Below are 16,312 nucleotides of genomic sequence, written 5' to 3'. Positions count from 1 at the left end.
ATGTGTGGTGCTGTGCAAACAGCTTGATAAGAAGCACCTGGAAGACCAGAAGAAATGCTAGTGGGCTTTTTGGCTTAGTATATTCACAAGTTAAATATAGCTGAGAAGGATAATTATTCACAAGTTAAATATTGCTCAAACAAGTGTTCCTCGTTCATTCATCTATTTTGGGGTAGTATATAGGCATGAGCTTTGGCTTCAGTCCATTTGTCATACCTGTAAATCATCCAAGATTAAACCAACCTGCTCCATGCTAAAGCATAACATAGGTTTTAAAAGAACTTTTTTCCGTTTTCAATCAGATGAGCAGTGTAAAGAGGCTGAAGCCACGGCTGAGTGCTATTCTTTTTAAGCTTCAGTTTGAGGAGCAGGTGAATAACATCAAACCTGACATCATGGCTGTCAGTGCTGCCTGTGAAGAGATAAAGAAGAGCAGGAGCTTCAGTAAGCTTCTGGAACTAGTATTGCTAATGGGAAACTACATGAATGCAGGATCTCGAAATGCACAGACGTTTGGATTTAACCTCTGCTCCCTATGTAAAGTGAGTCTTTTTAAAGAGCTGTGAATGCTGAGTTCAGCGCTGCAATCACTTGCTTTTCATATTTACAATGCAGTTTAAATTGCTTTCTGTTTTTTGACACCTAACATCTTCAATAATTTCAGCTTAAATGTCTATTCATTTACCCCCCCCACCCACTTATAAAAGCAGCTAATTTGTTTTGATCTAGACAATAGTAGATATTGTAAATGTGTATACTCGGTTTCGAGATTGCTGTACAGTTTTAAAAGCTTTGGTGTTTCAAGCCGACAGAAAGAGGTGTGACATGGTGAGCTGTTGTTGCTGCTCATTGTCTCAATTACGAATATTTTTAGTACTACATCAAAAATGAAACTGAAAGCTTGCACTTAGTGAATTCTGTTAAGGGTTCAACGGAGCAAATAATTGGTCCCAGTTCTGCAAGTACTTCAGATTTGTACAACACGGTGTATACTCAGTCAGAGCTGAAATACATTTATTTCAGCTTTTTCTTCTGATTTTGAAGGCTGATATTCTCCAAATATGCACTGGATATGTACATATTTGGCTACTATCTGATACTAACGCATCAATATTATAATTGAATCTTGCAGTAAAAGGTAAAGGGACCCCTGACCATTAGGTCCAGTCATGACCAACTCTGGGGTTGTGGTGCTCATCTCTCTTTATTGGCCGAGGGAGCTGGTGTACAGCTTACTGGTCATGTGGCCAGCATGACTAAGCCACTTTTGGCGAACCAGAGCAATGCACGGAAACGCAGTTTACCATCCCACCAGAGCGGTACCCATTTATCTACTTGCACTTTGACGTGCTTTCGAACTGCTAGGTTGGCAGGAGCAGGGACCGAACGGGAGCTCACCCCATCGCGGGGATTCGAACTGCCGACCTTCTGATTGGCAGTATCTTCCAGTAAATGATTCCTGGTGTGCAGTCTTATTTAGAAATTTTGCAATATCTTCATCCATTAAACATTTTGGGAAACATTCCCTGAATAAAAAACATTAAACTTTGATGTCAAAATCTGAAAAGCTTATTATTTTATTTTTAGACATTTTTAGCCCCCCCCCCTTTTCCATCAAGGAACTCAGAGCAGATGGTCTCCCACCTACTCAGGCTAAACTTGGTCCTGCTTAATTTCAATAAGGTTGCTACATCGTGTTCCTTTACAAAGCTGGTATCTTCTAGATACTTTACACTGCACCATGGGAGTTGTAGTCCAAAACATTTGGATAGCACCAAATTGGCAAGGACTGCTTTAGACCATGTCCGTGCAAATTGTAACTCTGTATTAGAAAACAGAATTTGAATATGAAAATCAAATTTTCAATTAAAATGGTAAATTAAATGCAATTTTTTTTAATGGTTCAAAACTCAGTTTTCAGATATTGTGCAGGAAAACTGATTTCAATTTCTATAGCGTGTAAATCATAAAATATATGATCAAAATGTATTACTGCTTCTGAATATTCACTTACTAATTTCTAGTTAAAGGACACCAAATCAGTTGATCAGAAGACAACACTGCTTCATTTTCTGGTGGAATTGTGTGAAGAGAAGTATCCTGAAGTCCTAAGCTTTGTTGAAGACTTGCAGAGCTTAGATAAAGCAAGCAGAGGTTTGTATTAAAGAATGGGCTAATATATTTTATTCAGCTGTTGTCCAAAATGAATAATTTTTTATTTGAGTGTTGAAGTTTGTATCCGCACCCAAGAATTTACATTGCAGAATCCACACCCAAGAATTTACATTGCAGAATTTACTACTTTTCAAGCTTCCTTGTAAGCGGAAGGTCATTTCAGGAAAGTTCATATTGAACTAAGAAAATGTCCAGAACAGAATAGTGGTGTGCAATAAGAAATCAGCAACACAGAGTTGGAAATATTGTACATGATACTGGTATGCGTCTTTGAAAGGTAAGAAGCTACAAGACTGGCACAAGAATTGTCAAGATTCCAAATCTGAAAAAGATGAATAGTCCTGCAGTACCAGAGGCTCAAACAGATGTATATCCAAACTGACAAGCAGCAAGCCCTCAAGAATTCTTCACACTTTCAGCCATAGGGATCCTCCCTCCCCCTCCCCCCCCCCAGAAAGAAGAAGCCATGCTGTACTTAATGCCAGGTTATCCTGCACATCCTGTATACTTTTGCTTTGCACCACAGTAGCAGGCCAACATGAATGTATGGGCTGAAAGGTTGGCCACTGAAATTTGCCAGGAGTGTAAGGAACAGATTTAAGACCCCCCCTGAGATCCAGAAATGAGCGTCATTACTGGCTCACGTGCTTAGTCATCAAACATGCTGGGCATTGTACCTACTGAACATTTAGTTTCACAGGCCCAGAGGCACTCTGGAGTCTTTTTTATGGTGCAACAGAATGGGGATTTGTGGATGATTCTGCTCCAAAGTGGTTCTACATATTCTGAATAAAAGAGTCAAGATGAAAATATTGAGGTCCATTTGGATAGTGCTTGAACTACAGAGTACCCAGGCACACAGAAGAAGACACACACATTCTGATATGGTGCTCATGAAAGTTCAACACTTCCCCCAGTATCTCAGCCACTTCCAGTACAGGTAGTTGCTGTTTGGGTTTCATAGTCACATCCAAAGTTTCACCTAAGGTACTAGTGGTGCTTGGGGCACATCTCAGGATACAAGTGGTGTTTCTTTATCCCAGGGGCAGCTAATCTGTGGTCTTTCAGATATTTTTGGATTCCAGCTCCCAACAGCCCAGGCAGCAAGAGAAATAGTCAGAGGTAGTGGGAGTCGTAGGCCAGCTAGAGATGGAAGTTCAAAGGTTAGACACCCTGCTCTACTTAGTTGACATTTTATTTTGAACATAACTCAAGTATTCTCCGTAGAGAGGTTTATAAATTCTGGAATCCATATTTATTTGCTCTTGCTCCTTGAATCAAGTGCTTCAGCCCATTCAAATCTATCTCACCTTTACTTAGAGACCACAGTTTCATGGTGATCTGAGAGAAAAGTTTTCTGGAGCAAATCCTGAAACACAGGAGAGCAAAACTAGAAGTTCAAAATGTTAACATGTTTCTATCTGGAAAACAGACTGGCTTGTACATGAAGTCATGTGCACCTCATAGTTATTAGTCTACTCTTGGTAATTATATGCTTCACCAGGATACTATAAACAAGTTTTGCACCTACCACTGAACAACTTTCTCCCTTTAAGATGAGAGAGTCTGGCAGAAGCATATGTCCCCATGAAGAGTAAGTACTACAGTATGTTTGGTACTAATTGTATACCTATATACTGTCTCAACTGTGATCAGTATGCCCTCTCCAAATCACTCAATTGGTGCATTAACTAGTCAGAGCCTGAGTACATTTGCTGTTTCCGGTGATGTGACTGAGTAAATTTATTAAACTGATCATTCATGAAGATATTGAGTAGATGGTAGAACTCAACACATGACAAAAGTATTTCATAATGTGGACTTAGAGGAATCTTTGCAAGAAAGCATCTACTAACCGTATTCACCTTTTGATATGTGTGAGGTTTTAATTATAAATATATGCTTAGTTTCAGCAGAAAGCTTGGAGAAGAGCCTGAAGCAGATGGAAAGGCAGCTTATACAACTTGAGAAGGATTTAGAGACCTTTCCCCTTTCTGAAGATATTCATGACAAATTTGTGACAAAGATGTCCATATCCTTTTGCTGTTAAATAACTTATCTGGCTTTGTCTAAGGTTCTTTAACACTTTTAAAATTTATTTGCATAATCTTTATTAAAGTTATAGCCATCACTTCTGACAACCCTGACCTCATTTCTACCTTGAATTACTAAGAACCTAAAACGGCTTTAATGAAGATTCACCTATAATTCATAATCTGAAGGTAGTCCTGTGTCATCTCCAGTGGTTTGGCGTTTTCGTCATATAGGCATGAAAGTGCTCATTGAATGGAAAATATTACTGGAGGAAACAGTTGAGAAGTTGACTAGTTAAGCACTACAACTTAAATTGGATGGAAAACAGCTTAATTTAGCAATGAGGGAAGAGTTGCCAGCTTGGGGTATCAATTTAGATTGCCCATTTTGATTATTTTTTTAGTCTGAACTACAAACTAATTTCAGTTTTTTAAAGCTTCTTTTCTCTTACGGTTTGGAATTGTATGTGTAATTATTCCTTTGAATTTATAGGAGCTGCCATCATTCTTTTCCATAAATCCTGTGCATCTTACCTGCTAATTTTGGTTCAGGTTTTTTCCTTTCAGATGTTTTTTGATATGATTTTTTTTTTCTGTGTCTGGTTGGTAATTCACTAAGAAGCAAGTAGCATTAGCACAAAAGACAGCACCGGGGGGGGGGGGCGTCCACAAAAAGCAGATAGATGTGCTCTTGTGGGTTTCTTGTTTTTGTTGGCCTGTAGGAAGGTTTAATGAAGGTATGAAAGAACTAATTGTCTGCAGCTCTAAACCATTATGCTTCACATTCAGTTCCCATGACACTTCATGTTACTAACCAGAGTAATGTTAGCTGTTGGCCATTTGAGGCTGCAGAATGTATTTTCATATTTAACACTTGGTCAGTACATTGGTATTGTACATAAATTATCTATTTATTTCTTAAAATGTATATACTACCTGGTTGTAAGAAACCTCAAAGAAGATTACAAAAAGAATAAAACAATAAAATTATCAATTAAAACAATTAACAGTTTTAATCAGCAATAAAGTAAAAACAGATTAAAACACATCAACATGCTAGGTATCTGGTAGGCCTATCTAAACAAAAATATTTTAGCACATGCCGAAAAGTGTACAGTGGGGGCACCTGTTCCATATCAATAGGCAACAAGTTCCAAAGTATAGGTGTTGCCGCAATAAAATATTGATTTCTTATAAATGTGGAACAGGTATTATGTGGCACCTTCAACAGCGCTACTTCTGCAAATTGAAGCAATCAAATGGGCGCATGTGGGGTAAAGTGTCTCTGAGGTGAACCTGTCCCAAGGGCTTTATATACTAATTGTAACACCTTGAACTTGGCCCGGTAGCAAATCTGTAACTTGTGCAAATCACTTAAGAGCATGTATTATAATGCCTTATTCCTGTCAGCAATTGTGCTGCAACAATCTGCACTGACTACAGTTTTCAGATCAAGCACAAGGGAAGCCCGACATAAAAGCGCATTGCAGTAATCTAGTCTTGAAGTAACCAGAGTGTGAAGTACTCTGACCAAGCTTTTCCTGTCTAGAAATGCTCATAGCTGTCAAATCAATTGTAGTTGACAAAAGACACTTCTAGCCTCTGAGCAACTGAGCCTCCATTGACACAGCTGGATCCAGAAGGACCCCCAGAATGCAAACCTGCTTAGTGCAACCCCATCCAGGATAGGCAACTGACCAATTTCTCGGACATGGGAACCACTTGTCCATAGTGTCTCTAACATGCCCGGATTGTTTTCAGTCATCTTTCTCACTACTGTATCCAAGCAATGGCCCACACAGTTGCATGTCCAGGCCTGAACCCAGATTGGAATGAATCTAAATAATTTGTGTCATCCAAGAATACATTCAGCTGCCACACCACAGCCGTCTCCACCACCTCCCCCCAAAGTGGGTATATTCAACTGGTGAATAGTTGTTCCAGTCTAAGAGGTCCAGAGCTGGGGGGGTTTTAGGAGCAGCCGCACTACTGCCTCTTTCAAGGCAGCAGGGATCACCCCTTCACACCCACTGAATGTGGATATAAATGCATTCCATTTTAAAACAGTCCTGCCTGAATGTCTCTTGCACCATACCGAGCAATACAGTTTCTACTGGCACAGTCACCAAGGTGTAATGACACTTCTATAGGTATTTCTGCCTTCTAGCCTATGATTGTCCAGAATCAGCAGTTGATCACCTGAATGATAAGGATTTGAAGCTCTCAGAATGGTTAGCAATTTTCTGTGCTTTCGCATGTAAGCATGGCTATGCATGCACATGGTAATTTTAATTTTGTCTTTGCTATCTTAACTGCCACCTTGAAAGCATTCTAGCATATACATTGCTTGCCTGAAGGACAGCACTGAACATGGAAATGTATTCATAAACCCTACCTACAGGTTTACACACAGGTTACTCTTATTTATAAGAGAGTGTATTATCTGAAACTTCACAGAAATACCTCACCATTTCAACCAAATTCACATGTGACACTTAAACAGATGGTTTGATCTTTAAACACTGTTAAGATGCAATAGTTAGCTCTCTTCTGCTAACACTCCCTATAGGCAGGGAATAATTGAGGAACAGTGGAGTTACATGTGGTTTCTGGTAATGGCTGTGAGCTTTCTAATTAAAGACACTCACTTCCAGGAACACTGGAGTTACGATAAATTACAAACCAAAGGAGACTTGATGTAAAGGTTAGATGAACCTGCACAGCGTGAAGAAGTTGGGGCCTGTCCGAGCTCTTATTGTTATGACAGGGGAAGTTGACTGATGCTGATGTCTTTTGAAAGGCACACAGCTCGTAAAAAGCATTCGGTGGGAAAGCTGAGACAGGAAGGATGGGGCTTTGTGAAAACTAATTTCTCACTTGCCATACAATTACGCTCTGTAGGCAACTTGGCTATTACATCCTGTCACTAAATATCATAACCTGGAGCCGGCTAATGAATTGATTAGCATTCATATTTCTTTTAGAAATCAGATATGTGCACAGTCAGTGGGTTCTATTATTGATAGAATCTGTAATTATATAAAAGACTTCCTTACTGGATTATTCTAGTTAGCTGTCCATTGCAGTTGTGTACACTACTTTACATGCAATTAAATCCCCACCCCCACTTTTTTTTGCTGTAGATAGGAATTCCAGAGAAATAAAGCATAGAACGTTAAAACCATTTATGCAAACATTATGATGAAATGTAATTAAAATTACTTGATAGGTATAGATGTGCAAACAAGTTAAATGAAAATTGGGTCCTTGAACAGTTTTGAGAAGCTCACATTTCTCTTTCATTATAATACAGGCACACCATTATCAAAATACACGATAAGCTCTAGAGCTCTTATCTACAAAAACAAATTGATAAAATACTTTTGTCCATTTTTTCTTGCACCACTTTGTCACTTTAGAAAGCCATTTAAATATATATTGCAAGAGACGACAAATCTATAAAAATAATTTTATGAAGTAAATGGTATTTTGTACTTCTGTACTTTTTCAGAATCGCAGGAAAATAGTGTCTCATTTTATCAAGAAAATGACAGTTTTGGAAATAAAGCATTTAGTACCCTGCTAAATTTTGCTTGATTAATAATAGTAATACGTTTTAATAGTGTGCTGATCGTTAAAGGGATTTATATAAATTGTTCTCTGTGAGATGATAGTATTGGCTATGTATGATGATCTGTTGATGTAAAATTAAATTGCCAGTGGAACCAACTTGATATAGGTACATAGTGAAAATGCTATCTGAATGATGACTTCCTATTATGCTTGGCAAAATTATAAGAACTGAGACTCTAGAAACACAGGAGGCGAGAAGTTTAGGAATATTGGTTCGGTTGTAACAAGCACCTTTTCATGTTTGATTTTCATTGTGCATTTACTAGCATGGTTTGTTTAAGTATTAAGAGGCTTTAAAGATTATCAGAAATTCAGCCAAAAAATCACAAAATGACATGTGTAGAGGAATACTATGAAGAAAAAATAAAGTATCAGCTGAGAGTGTTGCAAGGAGATCTGTAACATTGTGGTATACTAGATAAAAGAAAAAGTGATGATTACTAATTGTGAAAAATATAGATATGTTTAAGAAAATGTTGGCAATGTTGTGTATTTTAAACCCCAAAAAAGTTGCAGAGGCATGGAAGTGAACAATTATGTGAGTGAACAGAAGTGAAAGTTTAATTAGAATATTAAAGTGCTGAACTGTTTCCCAATACTTTTCTTTATTAAAATTACTGCCAAACATTTATTTTTGAGCATTAATAAAATATTAGTTAGAGAACAGTAATTCTCATTGATTTTGAGAAGGATCAGTAAGTTTGTTACCAAAGAAGTTCACTTGTTTGAATGTTTCAGAGGACTAGCGCTTTGAGTAACTAATCTATGTATTTTTGCAGTGTTTAGTTTGTGTTGTATTGGTGCCCAAGAAGAAATCTCTTATTTAGAGTATTTGCTCCCTGCTCTTCGAGGTGGGGGGAACAGCCTCCCAGAGCAGCTTACATGCAGTTAGTTAAAGCAAGATATTCCCACTAGTTTGTTATCTAAGTGGGACTTGGGTTGTGCAGAGGCAATTAATCTTTGAGGTATGAAAAATGTAGGAAGAATAGAAAGGAAAAATCGAAAAATGCTGACTATGAGAAGAACTACATGCTATTGGAGAGGTGGTGTTGCTGCTGATAACTTGCTATTTCCTCTTTCCTGGAAACTTAGTATTCTCTATTTATTTTGATTGATTGATTGATTGATTGCTTGATTGATTGATTGATTGATTGATTGATTGATTGATTGAATTTATATCCCGACCCTCTTCCTGAAGAAGTCCAGACTGGCAAACAAAGCAAAATAATTGTAAAACACTAAAACTTTCTAAAAACGTACTCTCTTCCATCCAGTGATCTTGGAGTTGCCAGGAACAATATTCTTCAGCTACCAAACACCTGAGTAAATGGGAATGTTTTCAAATTCTTCCTGAAAGTTAGTGAGAATGGAGACAGGTGTACCTCAATATGGAAGTCATTTGACAATCAGTTTTGTAACCTTAACAAACTTAATACACCTTTGCAATTCAAGCACGGGAACAGTTCCAGAAACTTTTGAGGATGCATAACAGTATGGAAACACTCTATCGGAATGTAATGGAATTTTATGCCGTCGATTGGAAGAAAGTTTCAGTGGAAGAATTTCTAACTGACTTGAACAATTTTAGGACAATGTTTATGGTAAATCTTATTACAATCAAATTCTAGACTCTGCAGAAGTAGTATAGATGAATATGCTTTTGCTTCACAGGTTCAGCTATTCTTTACATCACTAAGAACAGCCAGCCACAACCTTGTGTCTCCATATATTGTTGGACTACAATCTCAGCATGGCCAGTGGTCAGACATGTTGGAAGTTAACAGTCCAACATCATCTGGTGGACTGAAGGTTGGGGAAGGCTGACTAGAAAGATGAGTATATATTTTGTTGGTAGCAGCAACCTAATATACAAGCATGGTGGACCATTTTACCCCAAGTTACATGAGAACCAGATACATTTGAAACAGCAGCTACTAGTCTAGGTATATAACTCTGCCGCTGCCCCTTACTTCAGGTGTTCAGGGGAGAGTGCTGATCCTGATTCTTACATAGCCATAATGGTATGATCTCTCATATCAGTACAAGAGGCAGGTCTCTGCATGCTTGGGGTTTCCCAAGGTATGCACAAATACAAAACATATTTGTCATAAATAAATAGAATGGGGCAACCTTTCCCTGCCACCCCTCCCCCCTAAACAAAACATAACAATAAAAGCAGGGAGGAATAGCACAGGTGAGAAGAGTGGTCTACAAAAATTGCCCACTCACTGCATGAACATCATTTTTTAACATTAAGGCTAAACAGCTGGGCTGACTTGGATGTGTGCAAGAGGAAGAAGCAATAGGTTGAAGGAGTGAAAGTGGGGTAGGAAAGGCAAGAGATGCCAGCTTTTTAAAACAACTCTAGTACTATAACAGATTATACTGCTGTGGTGGTGTTTTATTGTTGTAAACTGCTTTAGGATTTATTTTCAAATGAAAAGCAGCATAGAAATGATTTTAAATAGGCATGTATACATTTTTCTAAGTCATAATTGTTTATGCTGGTGAAATTTAATATATTTTGCTAGCAAGCTGCAAAGGAGAATATGAGAAGAAAAGAAGCAGAAGAAAAGCAGAGACGTGCTAGAATTGCTAAAGAAAAAGCAGAAAGGGAAAAAATAGAAAGGCAAAGAAAGAAAAAGTGTTTGTTGGAAATGAAAACAGGTAATGTGGACAGGAACCTTGTTCTTGTAATATTTCTTGTGTTACTAGCTTGATGACTTCTAAAAGCAGAACTGGTTGTTTCACTTCACAAATGTGCTTAAATCTGACTAATCATTTCAGGGCAATGTTTTGCTTGTGTGGAGAATTAAATTCCTATTATTTCCCGTTAATGCCACACTTTCTTTGCTTTCCACATTTTTCTTGCCCTCAAGCTAACATTGAGATGCTCGGGAAATGTGGTGCACTTTGCCCATGCTCTGGCCCCTCTTCCCTTACCTCTGGTTGTGCTGATGTTTGCCTCTTGGCTCTTGCTATGGCATTAGGGGGCTAAGTAAGGTAAGTTCCTTGCTCACGCATGCCAGCTCACCCATGCCAGCACTCTTTCCTTGATTCAAGATGCTGCTTGCTCCTACTTCCCAGCTTTGCACGGCACACCTCCCACAACATGTAGAAGTAGTGGGTAGGTACCTCCCAAATTTTAAGTGGACCTGAAATTGGAAAATGCTGCAACTATATCCTATCCTAGGCCAGCCTTTCTTGACCTTGGGTCCCCATGTGGTCTTAACTACAACTCCCATCATCCCTGACCTGGCTGGTTAGGAATGGATTGAGAACAACATCTGGGGACTTGAGGATGAAAAAGACTGCCCTAAACTAATCTGTCCATGCTGAAAATCCCATTTACTTTCTGAGCTGGAGGAGAGTTTACTGGGGACACGGTGCTCAGTTCATAATGTGGATTGTCCTAAAAACTATCATTTTTAATCTTTATTTCTTCATCTTTTGTTCTGCTTATACAATTTCCTTAGCATAGGAAAAAAACCTACTTATGATGTTATAGGTTCAGAGCTATGCAGCAATACAATCAGCATATGCCTAAATTGTTAAAAGGGGGTTTGGCATTAGCTCAGTTTGTCAGCTGGCTCAGCAAGCATATCGGTTTCATTTCAGTAGGAGAAGAATATTACTTTAAAGTTAGCAGTAAAAATGGTAACTTATTGCCTACAGATTGTCCTTTGATCAAAACATTAAAGGCAGTTTGCAATTCTGCATCCCAGCTCACCTGGGGTTCATAAAATCATAGAAGGGACCCCAAGGAAGGGAAGGGATCTTGGAAGGGACCCCCGAGGGTCATCTAGTCCACCCCTGCAGTGCAGGAACCTCAGCTAAAGCATCCATGACAGATGGCCACCCAACCTCTGCTTAAAATCCTCCAAGGAAAGAGAGTCCACCACCTCTTGTAGGAGTCTGTTCCACTGTCAAACAGCCCTTACTGTCAGAATGTTCTTTCTGATGTTTAGTCAGAATCTCCTTTCTTGTAACTTGAAGCCATTGATTCGAGTCCTACCCTCCAGAGCAGAAGAAAACAAGCTTGCTACATCTTCCATGTGACAGCCCTTCAGATGTTTGAAGATGGCTATTATATTTACTCTCAGCCTCTTATCTAGGCTAAATATACCAAAATCCCTCAACTGTTCCTCATAAGACTTGCTTTCCAGAACCTTTGTTATCTTGGTTGCCCTCCTCTACGCACATTTCAGCTTGTCAATATCCTTCTTAAATTGTGGTGCCCGTTGCATATCCTCTGTCTGAGAAATCGAAAACAATTTTGTGCAGATTACTTGACGTAACTTGAATTACATTTTTTTGAAACAAACAACTGCAAAATTATTGTTGAATGGGAAGTATATGTGCATATCTGCTTTAAGTAGCTCTTTTGAAATTGTATGTAGCTGTATAAGACCCTATAGCAGAGAAACTAAACTGTGTTGGCTCAGACGTAGTACTGGCTTATGGACAGTCCTCCCAAAGGCTGCAAGCCCATGGAGGGTGCAGCCAGTGGGAGTAGGCGTTACTAAAGTTGGTATGACTACTTTGTACCAGCTGTCTCTGGTCTGTGTCTCTGCATATGTGTGTGTGTACGCATGCGCACACACACACACAAGTGTGCATAGTTTCAGATCAAACTATACTTTGAATGTATTCTGCCTTTTTAAATGCAGCGTTAAATGGTTAAAAAAATACAGAGGGTTGAAGTATTTAGTGAATGAAAGTCTATTTTCATGAGTGGACATTCACAAATCCATAAATGATCCATTTAGGGAAGCAGAATCTGAACATCTAATGTACTGTATGCAAATAATCATTTTCATCTTGGAAGAGGATGTAACCTGCTTCTGCAAACCCACATGGCTTTAGGATGTGGCTTCATTCAGGGTTCAGAGATATTAGAAGCATATGAATGATGTTGCATTATATTTAAAGTTACTGCTCTATTTCATTTTAGGACGCAGTGGTGTGAGCTGAATCAAATGAACTTTGGTCTGCATTAGTGGACACAATATGAACACTAACAGGGCTGAATTCTTGGAGATCTGATTTATGAGTAAATTAAAGGCTTGTCTGAATTTGGAATTGCCAGCTTTTTATTGCTACGGTTTCTTCTCCAGTCCTGTAAATCCTTTGGCATTGCTATGGTAACCATGAAAGCTGAAGGAATTCCCTCCATCTCTTTTTACAGAGGGTGATGAGACAGGTGTGATGGATAGCCTACTGGAGGCCTTGCAGTCAGGTGCTGCTTTTCGAGACAGAAGAAAACGCACAACAAGGGCTAAAGGTGAATACTCCTCCCCCTTCTTTTATAGATTTAGGGCACAGGACTATTTACTACAGAATGCATCAGTTGGTGGAGAACTACTTATAGTAACAACATTAAATGATAATTTGTAAAGTTTTCAGAGTACACCTTTGCTTCCAGGAAACTACCTTTTGGAAATACACTTTTGTGTAAATATTAAAAATACTTGTTCTTTTCTTCTTTTTCCTTTAGATACAGAAGTGCCACAGAATTTCAGCCCAACCTCTGAAAGACCTGTTCTGAAAGCTTGTAACCATGGTAATTCATAAATCATATCTTTTTACCGTTGATTCCTATTGATTTCCATAAGGGTCTGTTATATTCCTTGTTTACTGTCATATCTGGAATAAGCCACTGGGATTGGCTTGCCAAATGGAAGTCACTTAGTGTCTACATTCTTAAAAGTTTTCTTCTTATCTTTACATAACTGACCTGCATTTTTACTTTGTCTAAAATCTGAAGAGTTGTAGATGCCAAATAACATAATTCAAAATACTAGTAAAGTATGTCTTTAGCTCTTGAATTTAAATATATTGTCTTATTTATAAAATAGGTTAAGTGTTACTTTGTTGTAAAATAGCATTAAAAAAGAAAAGGTTTTTTATTTATTAACTCAGTGGTTTATAAAATATCATTGTTAAGGATCTGAGTATGATTCAGGAAGGACTGTATTTCATATTATGAAGAATGTAAGTACCATTTCACATGTTGGGCAAAAAATAATAATATTAAATATTCAAGTTTGTGAATTTAAGCAGAGGATTTTATCTGTTTATTTCACCTACAAAGGAAAAGAATATTTTCTTTACCTTATTTTATTAAGTAATTTCTTTTATTAAGTAATGCTTACTTAATATATGCACAAAATTCATGGGGGGAATATAGCTAGCCATTTTATAGTTTTAGAATATGATGCATTCCCTGTTCCCTGTGGTCCGAAGAACCTTTCTGAATTGAAGCAGGTTTAGAACTGGTCAGGACTGGGAGACTGCATAGAAGTCCTGTGTACACTGTCTTGAATTCCATGGGGAAAAATGCAGTGAAATACATTTCACTATACAGTGGGACCTTGGGTTACAGACGCTTCAGGTTACAGACTCCGCTAACCCAGAAATAGTACCTTGGGTTAAGAACTTTGCTTCAGGATGAGAACAGAAATCCTGCTCCGACAGTGCAGCGACAGCAGGAGGCCCCATTAGCTAAAGTGGTGCTTCAAATTAAGAACAGTTTCAGGTTAAGAACGGACCTCCAGTGGTCCCTCGGGTTAAGAACTTAATTCGTTCTGGAGGTCGTTCTTAACCTGAAACTGTTCTTAACTTGAGGTACCACTTTAGCTAATGGGGCCTGCTGCTGCTGCCGGAGCATGATTTCTGTTCTCATCCTGAAGCAAAGTTCTTAACCCGAGGTACTATTTCTGGGTTAGCGGAGTGTGTAACCTGAAGCATCTGTAACCCAAGGTACCAATGTATGTGTAAGCTATTCTACTTGGAGTGATCTTTGTAGAAGCAATACATGGTTGGTTTTTTGTTATGAAAATCTCCCTGTTGTGAGGTTAAAGCTGATTATTTGCTACTGCTGCTAAAAACCATTTCAAAGGCAAGCTGATTCATCTTCCTTTTCTATGATTCTGGAAATACAAAACGCTACTAGAACATATGGGTTACCTTGCTGGCGCAGTCTAAAATGCATCTAATGCAGCATCTGCTTTCAGCTGCAGTCAGCCAGATTGCTCACAAGCAAGGTGTGATGGCCTTCTTCTGTCTGTCCCAGCATCTAGTCTTTAGAGGTATACTGCTTCTATACGTATAGAGGTTCTGTTTAGCTACTATGGGCATTGCTTGGTAGTTTATGTGGTGTCCAAACTTTTCAAAGAGGGCCAGATTTGATGAAGTGAAGGGCCGTGAGGACCAACCAAAGGGCCAACCAAAGTTGTTAACCTTTTTTAGGATTGAAGTTGTTGGGGTTCTTTTTACCCCAGGAAATATACTACTGTACTACTGTGGGGGTCAGAATAAACTGACCAGCGGGCTGGATGAGGCCCCCGAAACGAACTTTCAACATGCCTGGTTATGGCCGTTGCTGTACCCTGTAGCAGTGAATTCCATAATAGTGGGTTGTGTGGTTCAGCACTTGTTTTTATTGGTCCCAACCCTACCGCTGATCAACTTTCTCTTATTGGAAGATTCTTAATTTACTGTTGCAGTTGGTTGAGCCCTGAAACCGGGATGGATAAGTTCTGGCATGCCTTTAAATATGCAACCTTTTGCTGTCAATCTAGTTTTAGAAACAGTTTTGAAGGACAGCAGAAGCTGATCAGACTGTAAAATGGGATCAGGTAAATCAACTTTGTGAAAAGGGAGAAAATGTCTAATGCACCTATGTCACAACTCAATATTGTTTAAACTGTCTTTGTAAGTATTTTTAATGGCACCCGAAGAACTGAAATTTTCAGATAGTCAGTAAAGAGAAGTCTTATGAAAATTGTTTTTAAAAAGCAATTCTAGACATTGCATCTGTCACTGATCTCATTCCCTACCAACAGTGACCCTTTCCGTCTAGACTCTGACTAATGATTTTCAGAGCTTCGTTAAACCAGTTATAGAAGATTGTTGTCAGGCATTCTCCACTAAATTGCTTACCTAAGCTATGTAGACATTCTGGTCAGGAGTTTTCAAACACTGATTTTAAGTAGCAATATTCTGCAGAATAGGTTGGTGGGGGAAAAGAACATAACAGAGATCACATGATACTCCTCCTATGCAAGTAAGCTACCAATTGTCAGAGATGGATGTGTTGGCACTTCTCAATGCGTCACTTCTCCCTGTATGGGTGACTTGCTTCCATTCTCTTATATGGAGAATATGGCCCCTGTTCCTGGTGTCAATTGTTATGTGAAGGGCTAGATCTTGGTATTCTCCCAGTGCAAGTGATTTGTAACGTTAATTCCTACCTAAGATTGTGTATACACAGAATTATGTACATAGAAATCTGTAGAGGCTACTTCAGTGCAGCTAAGGGGAAGGACCATAAATAACTGGTGGAGACTATGTTCTGCATGCAGAAGGTCCCATGTTCAATCCCTGGCATCTCCAGGCAAGGCTGGGAAAGATTGGTCTGAAGCCCTGGATAACGATGCTGTTGATGCTGACAATACTGAGTAGATGAA

General features: G+C 38.8%; 1 protein-coding gene and 1 long non-coding RNA gene across 2 annotated transcripts in view; both read left to right on the top strand.

Moving 5' to 3' along the window:
- The window catches only part of LOC310706086, a 1,025,148-nt gene that overhangs the window by 525,658 nt on the left and 483,178 nt on the right, over window positions 1–16,312 (top strand). The gene's annotated exons all lie outside the window — the stretch shown is intronic.
- DIAPH3 (diaphanous related formin 3) overlaps window positions 1–16,312 on the top strand; it is a 119,135-nt gene that overhangs the window by 42,371 nt on the left and 60,452 nt on the right. The window contains exons 21-27 of the mRNA XM_083501125.1: window positions 303–542; window positions 2,025–2,154; window positions 4,083–4,208; window positions 9,279–9,442; window positions 10,373–10,508; window positions 13,030–13,125; window positions 13,339–13,404. Of these exons, the coding sequence (XP_083357251.1) occupies window positions 303–542; window positions 2,025–2,154; window positions 4,083–4,208; window positions 9,279–9,442; window positions 10,373–10,508; window positions 13,030–13,125; window positions 13,339–13,404 (958 nt within the window). The remainder of the gene's footprint in view (window positions 1–302; window positions 543–2,024; window positions 2,155–4,082; window positions 4,209–9,278; window positions 9,443–10,372; window positions 10,509–13,029; window positions 13,126–13,338; window positions 13,405–16,312) is intronic.

The sequence above is a fragment of the Podarcis liolepis genome (assembly GCF_965112155.1).
Source record: "Podarcis liolepis genome assembly, chromosome: 4".
Taxonomy (NCBI): Eukaryota; Metazoa; Chordata; class Lepidosauria; order Squamata; family Lacertidae; genus Podarcis; species Podarcis liolepis.
Note: the sequence above shows the minus strand (reverse complement) of the source record. Positions and strands in the feature narration are given on the sequence as shown.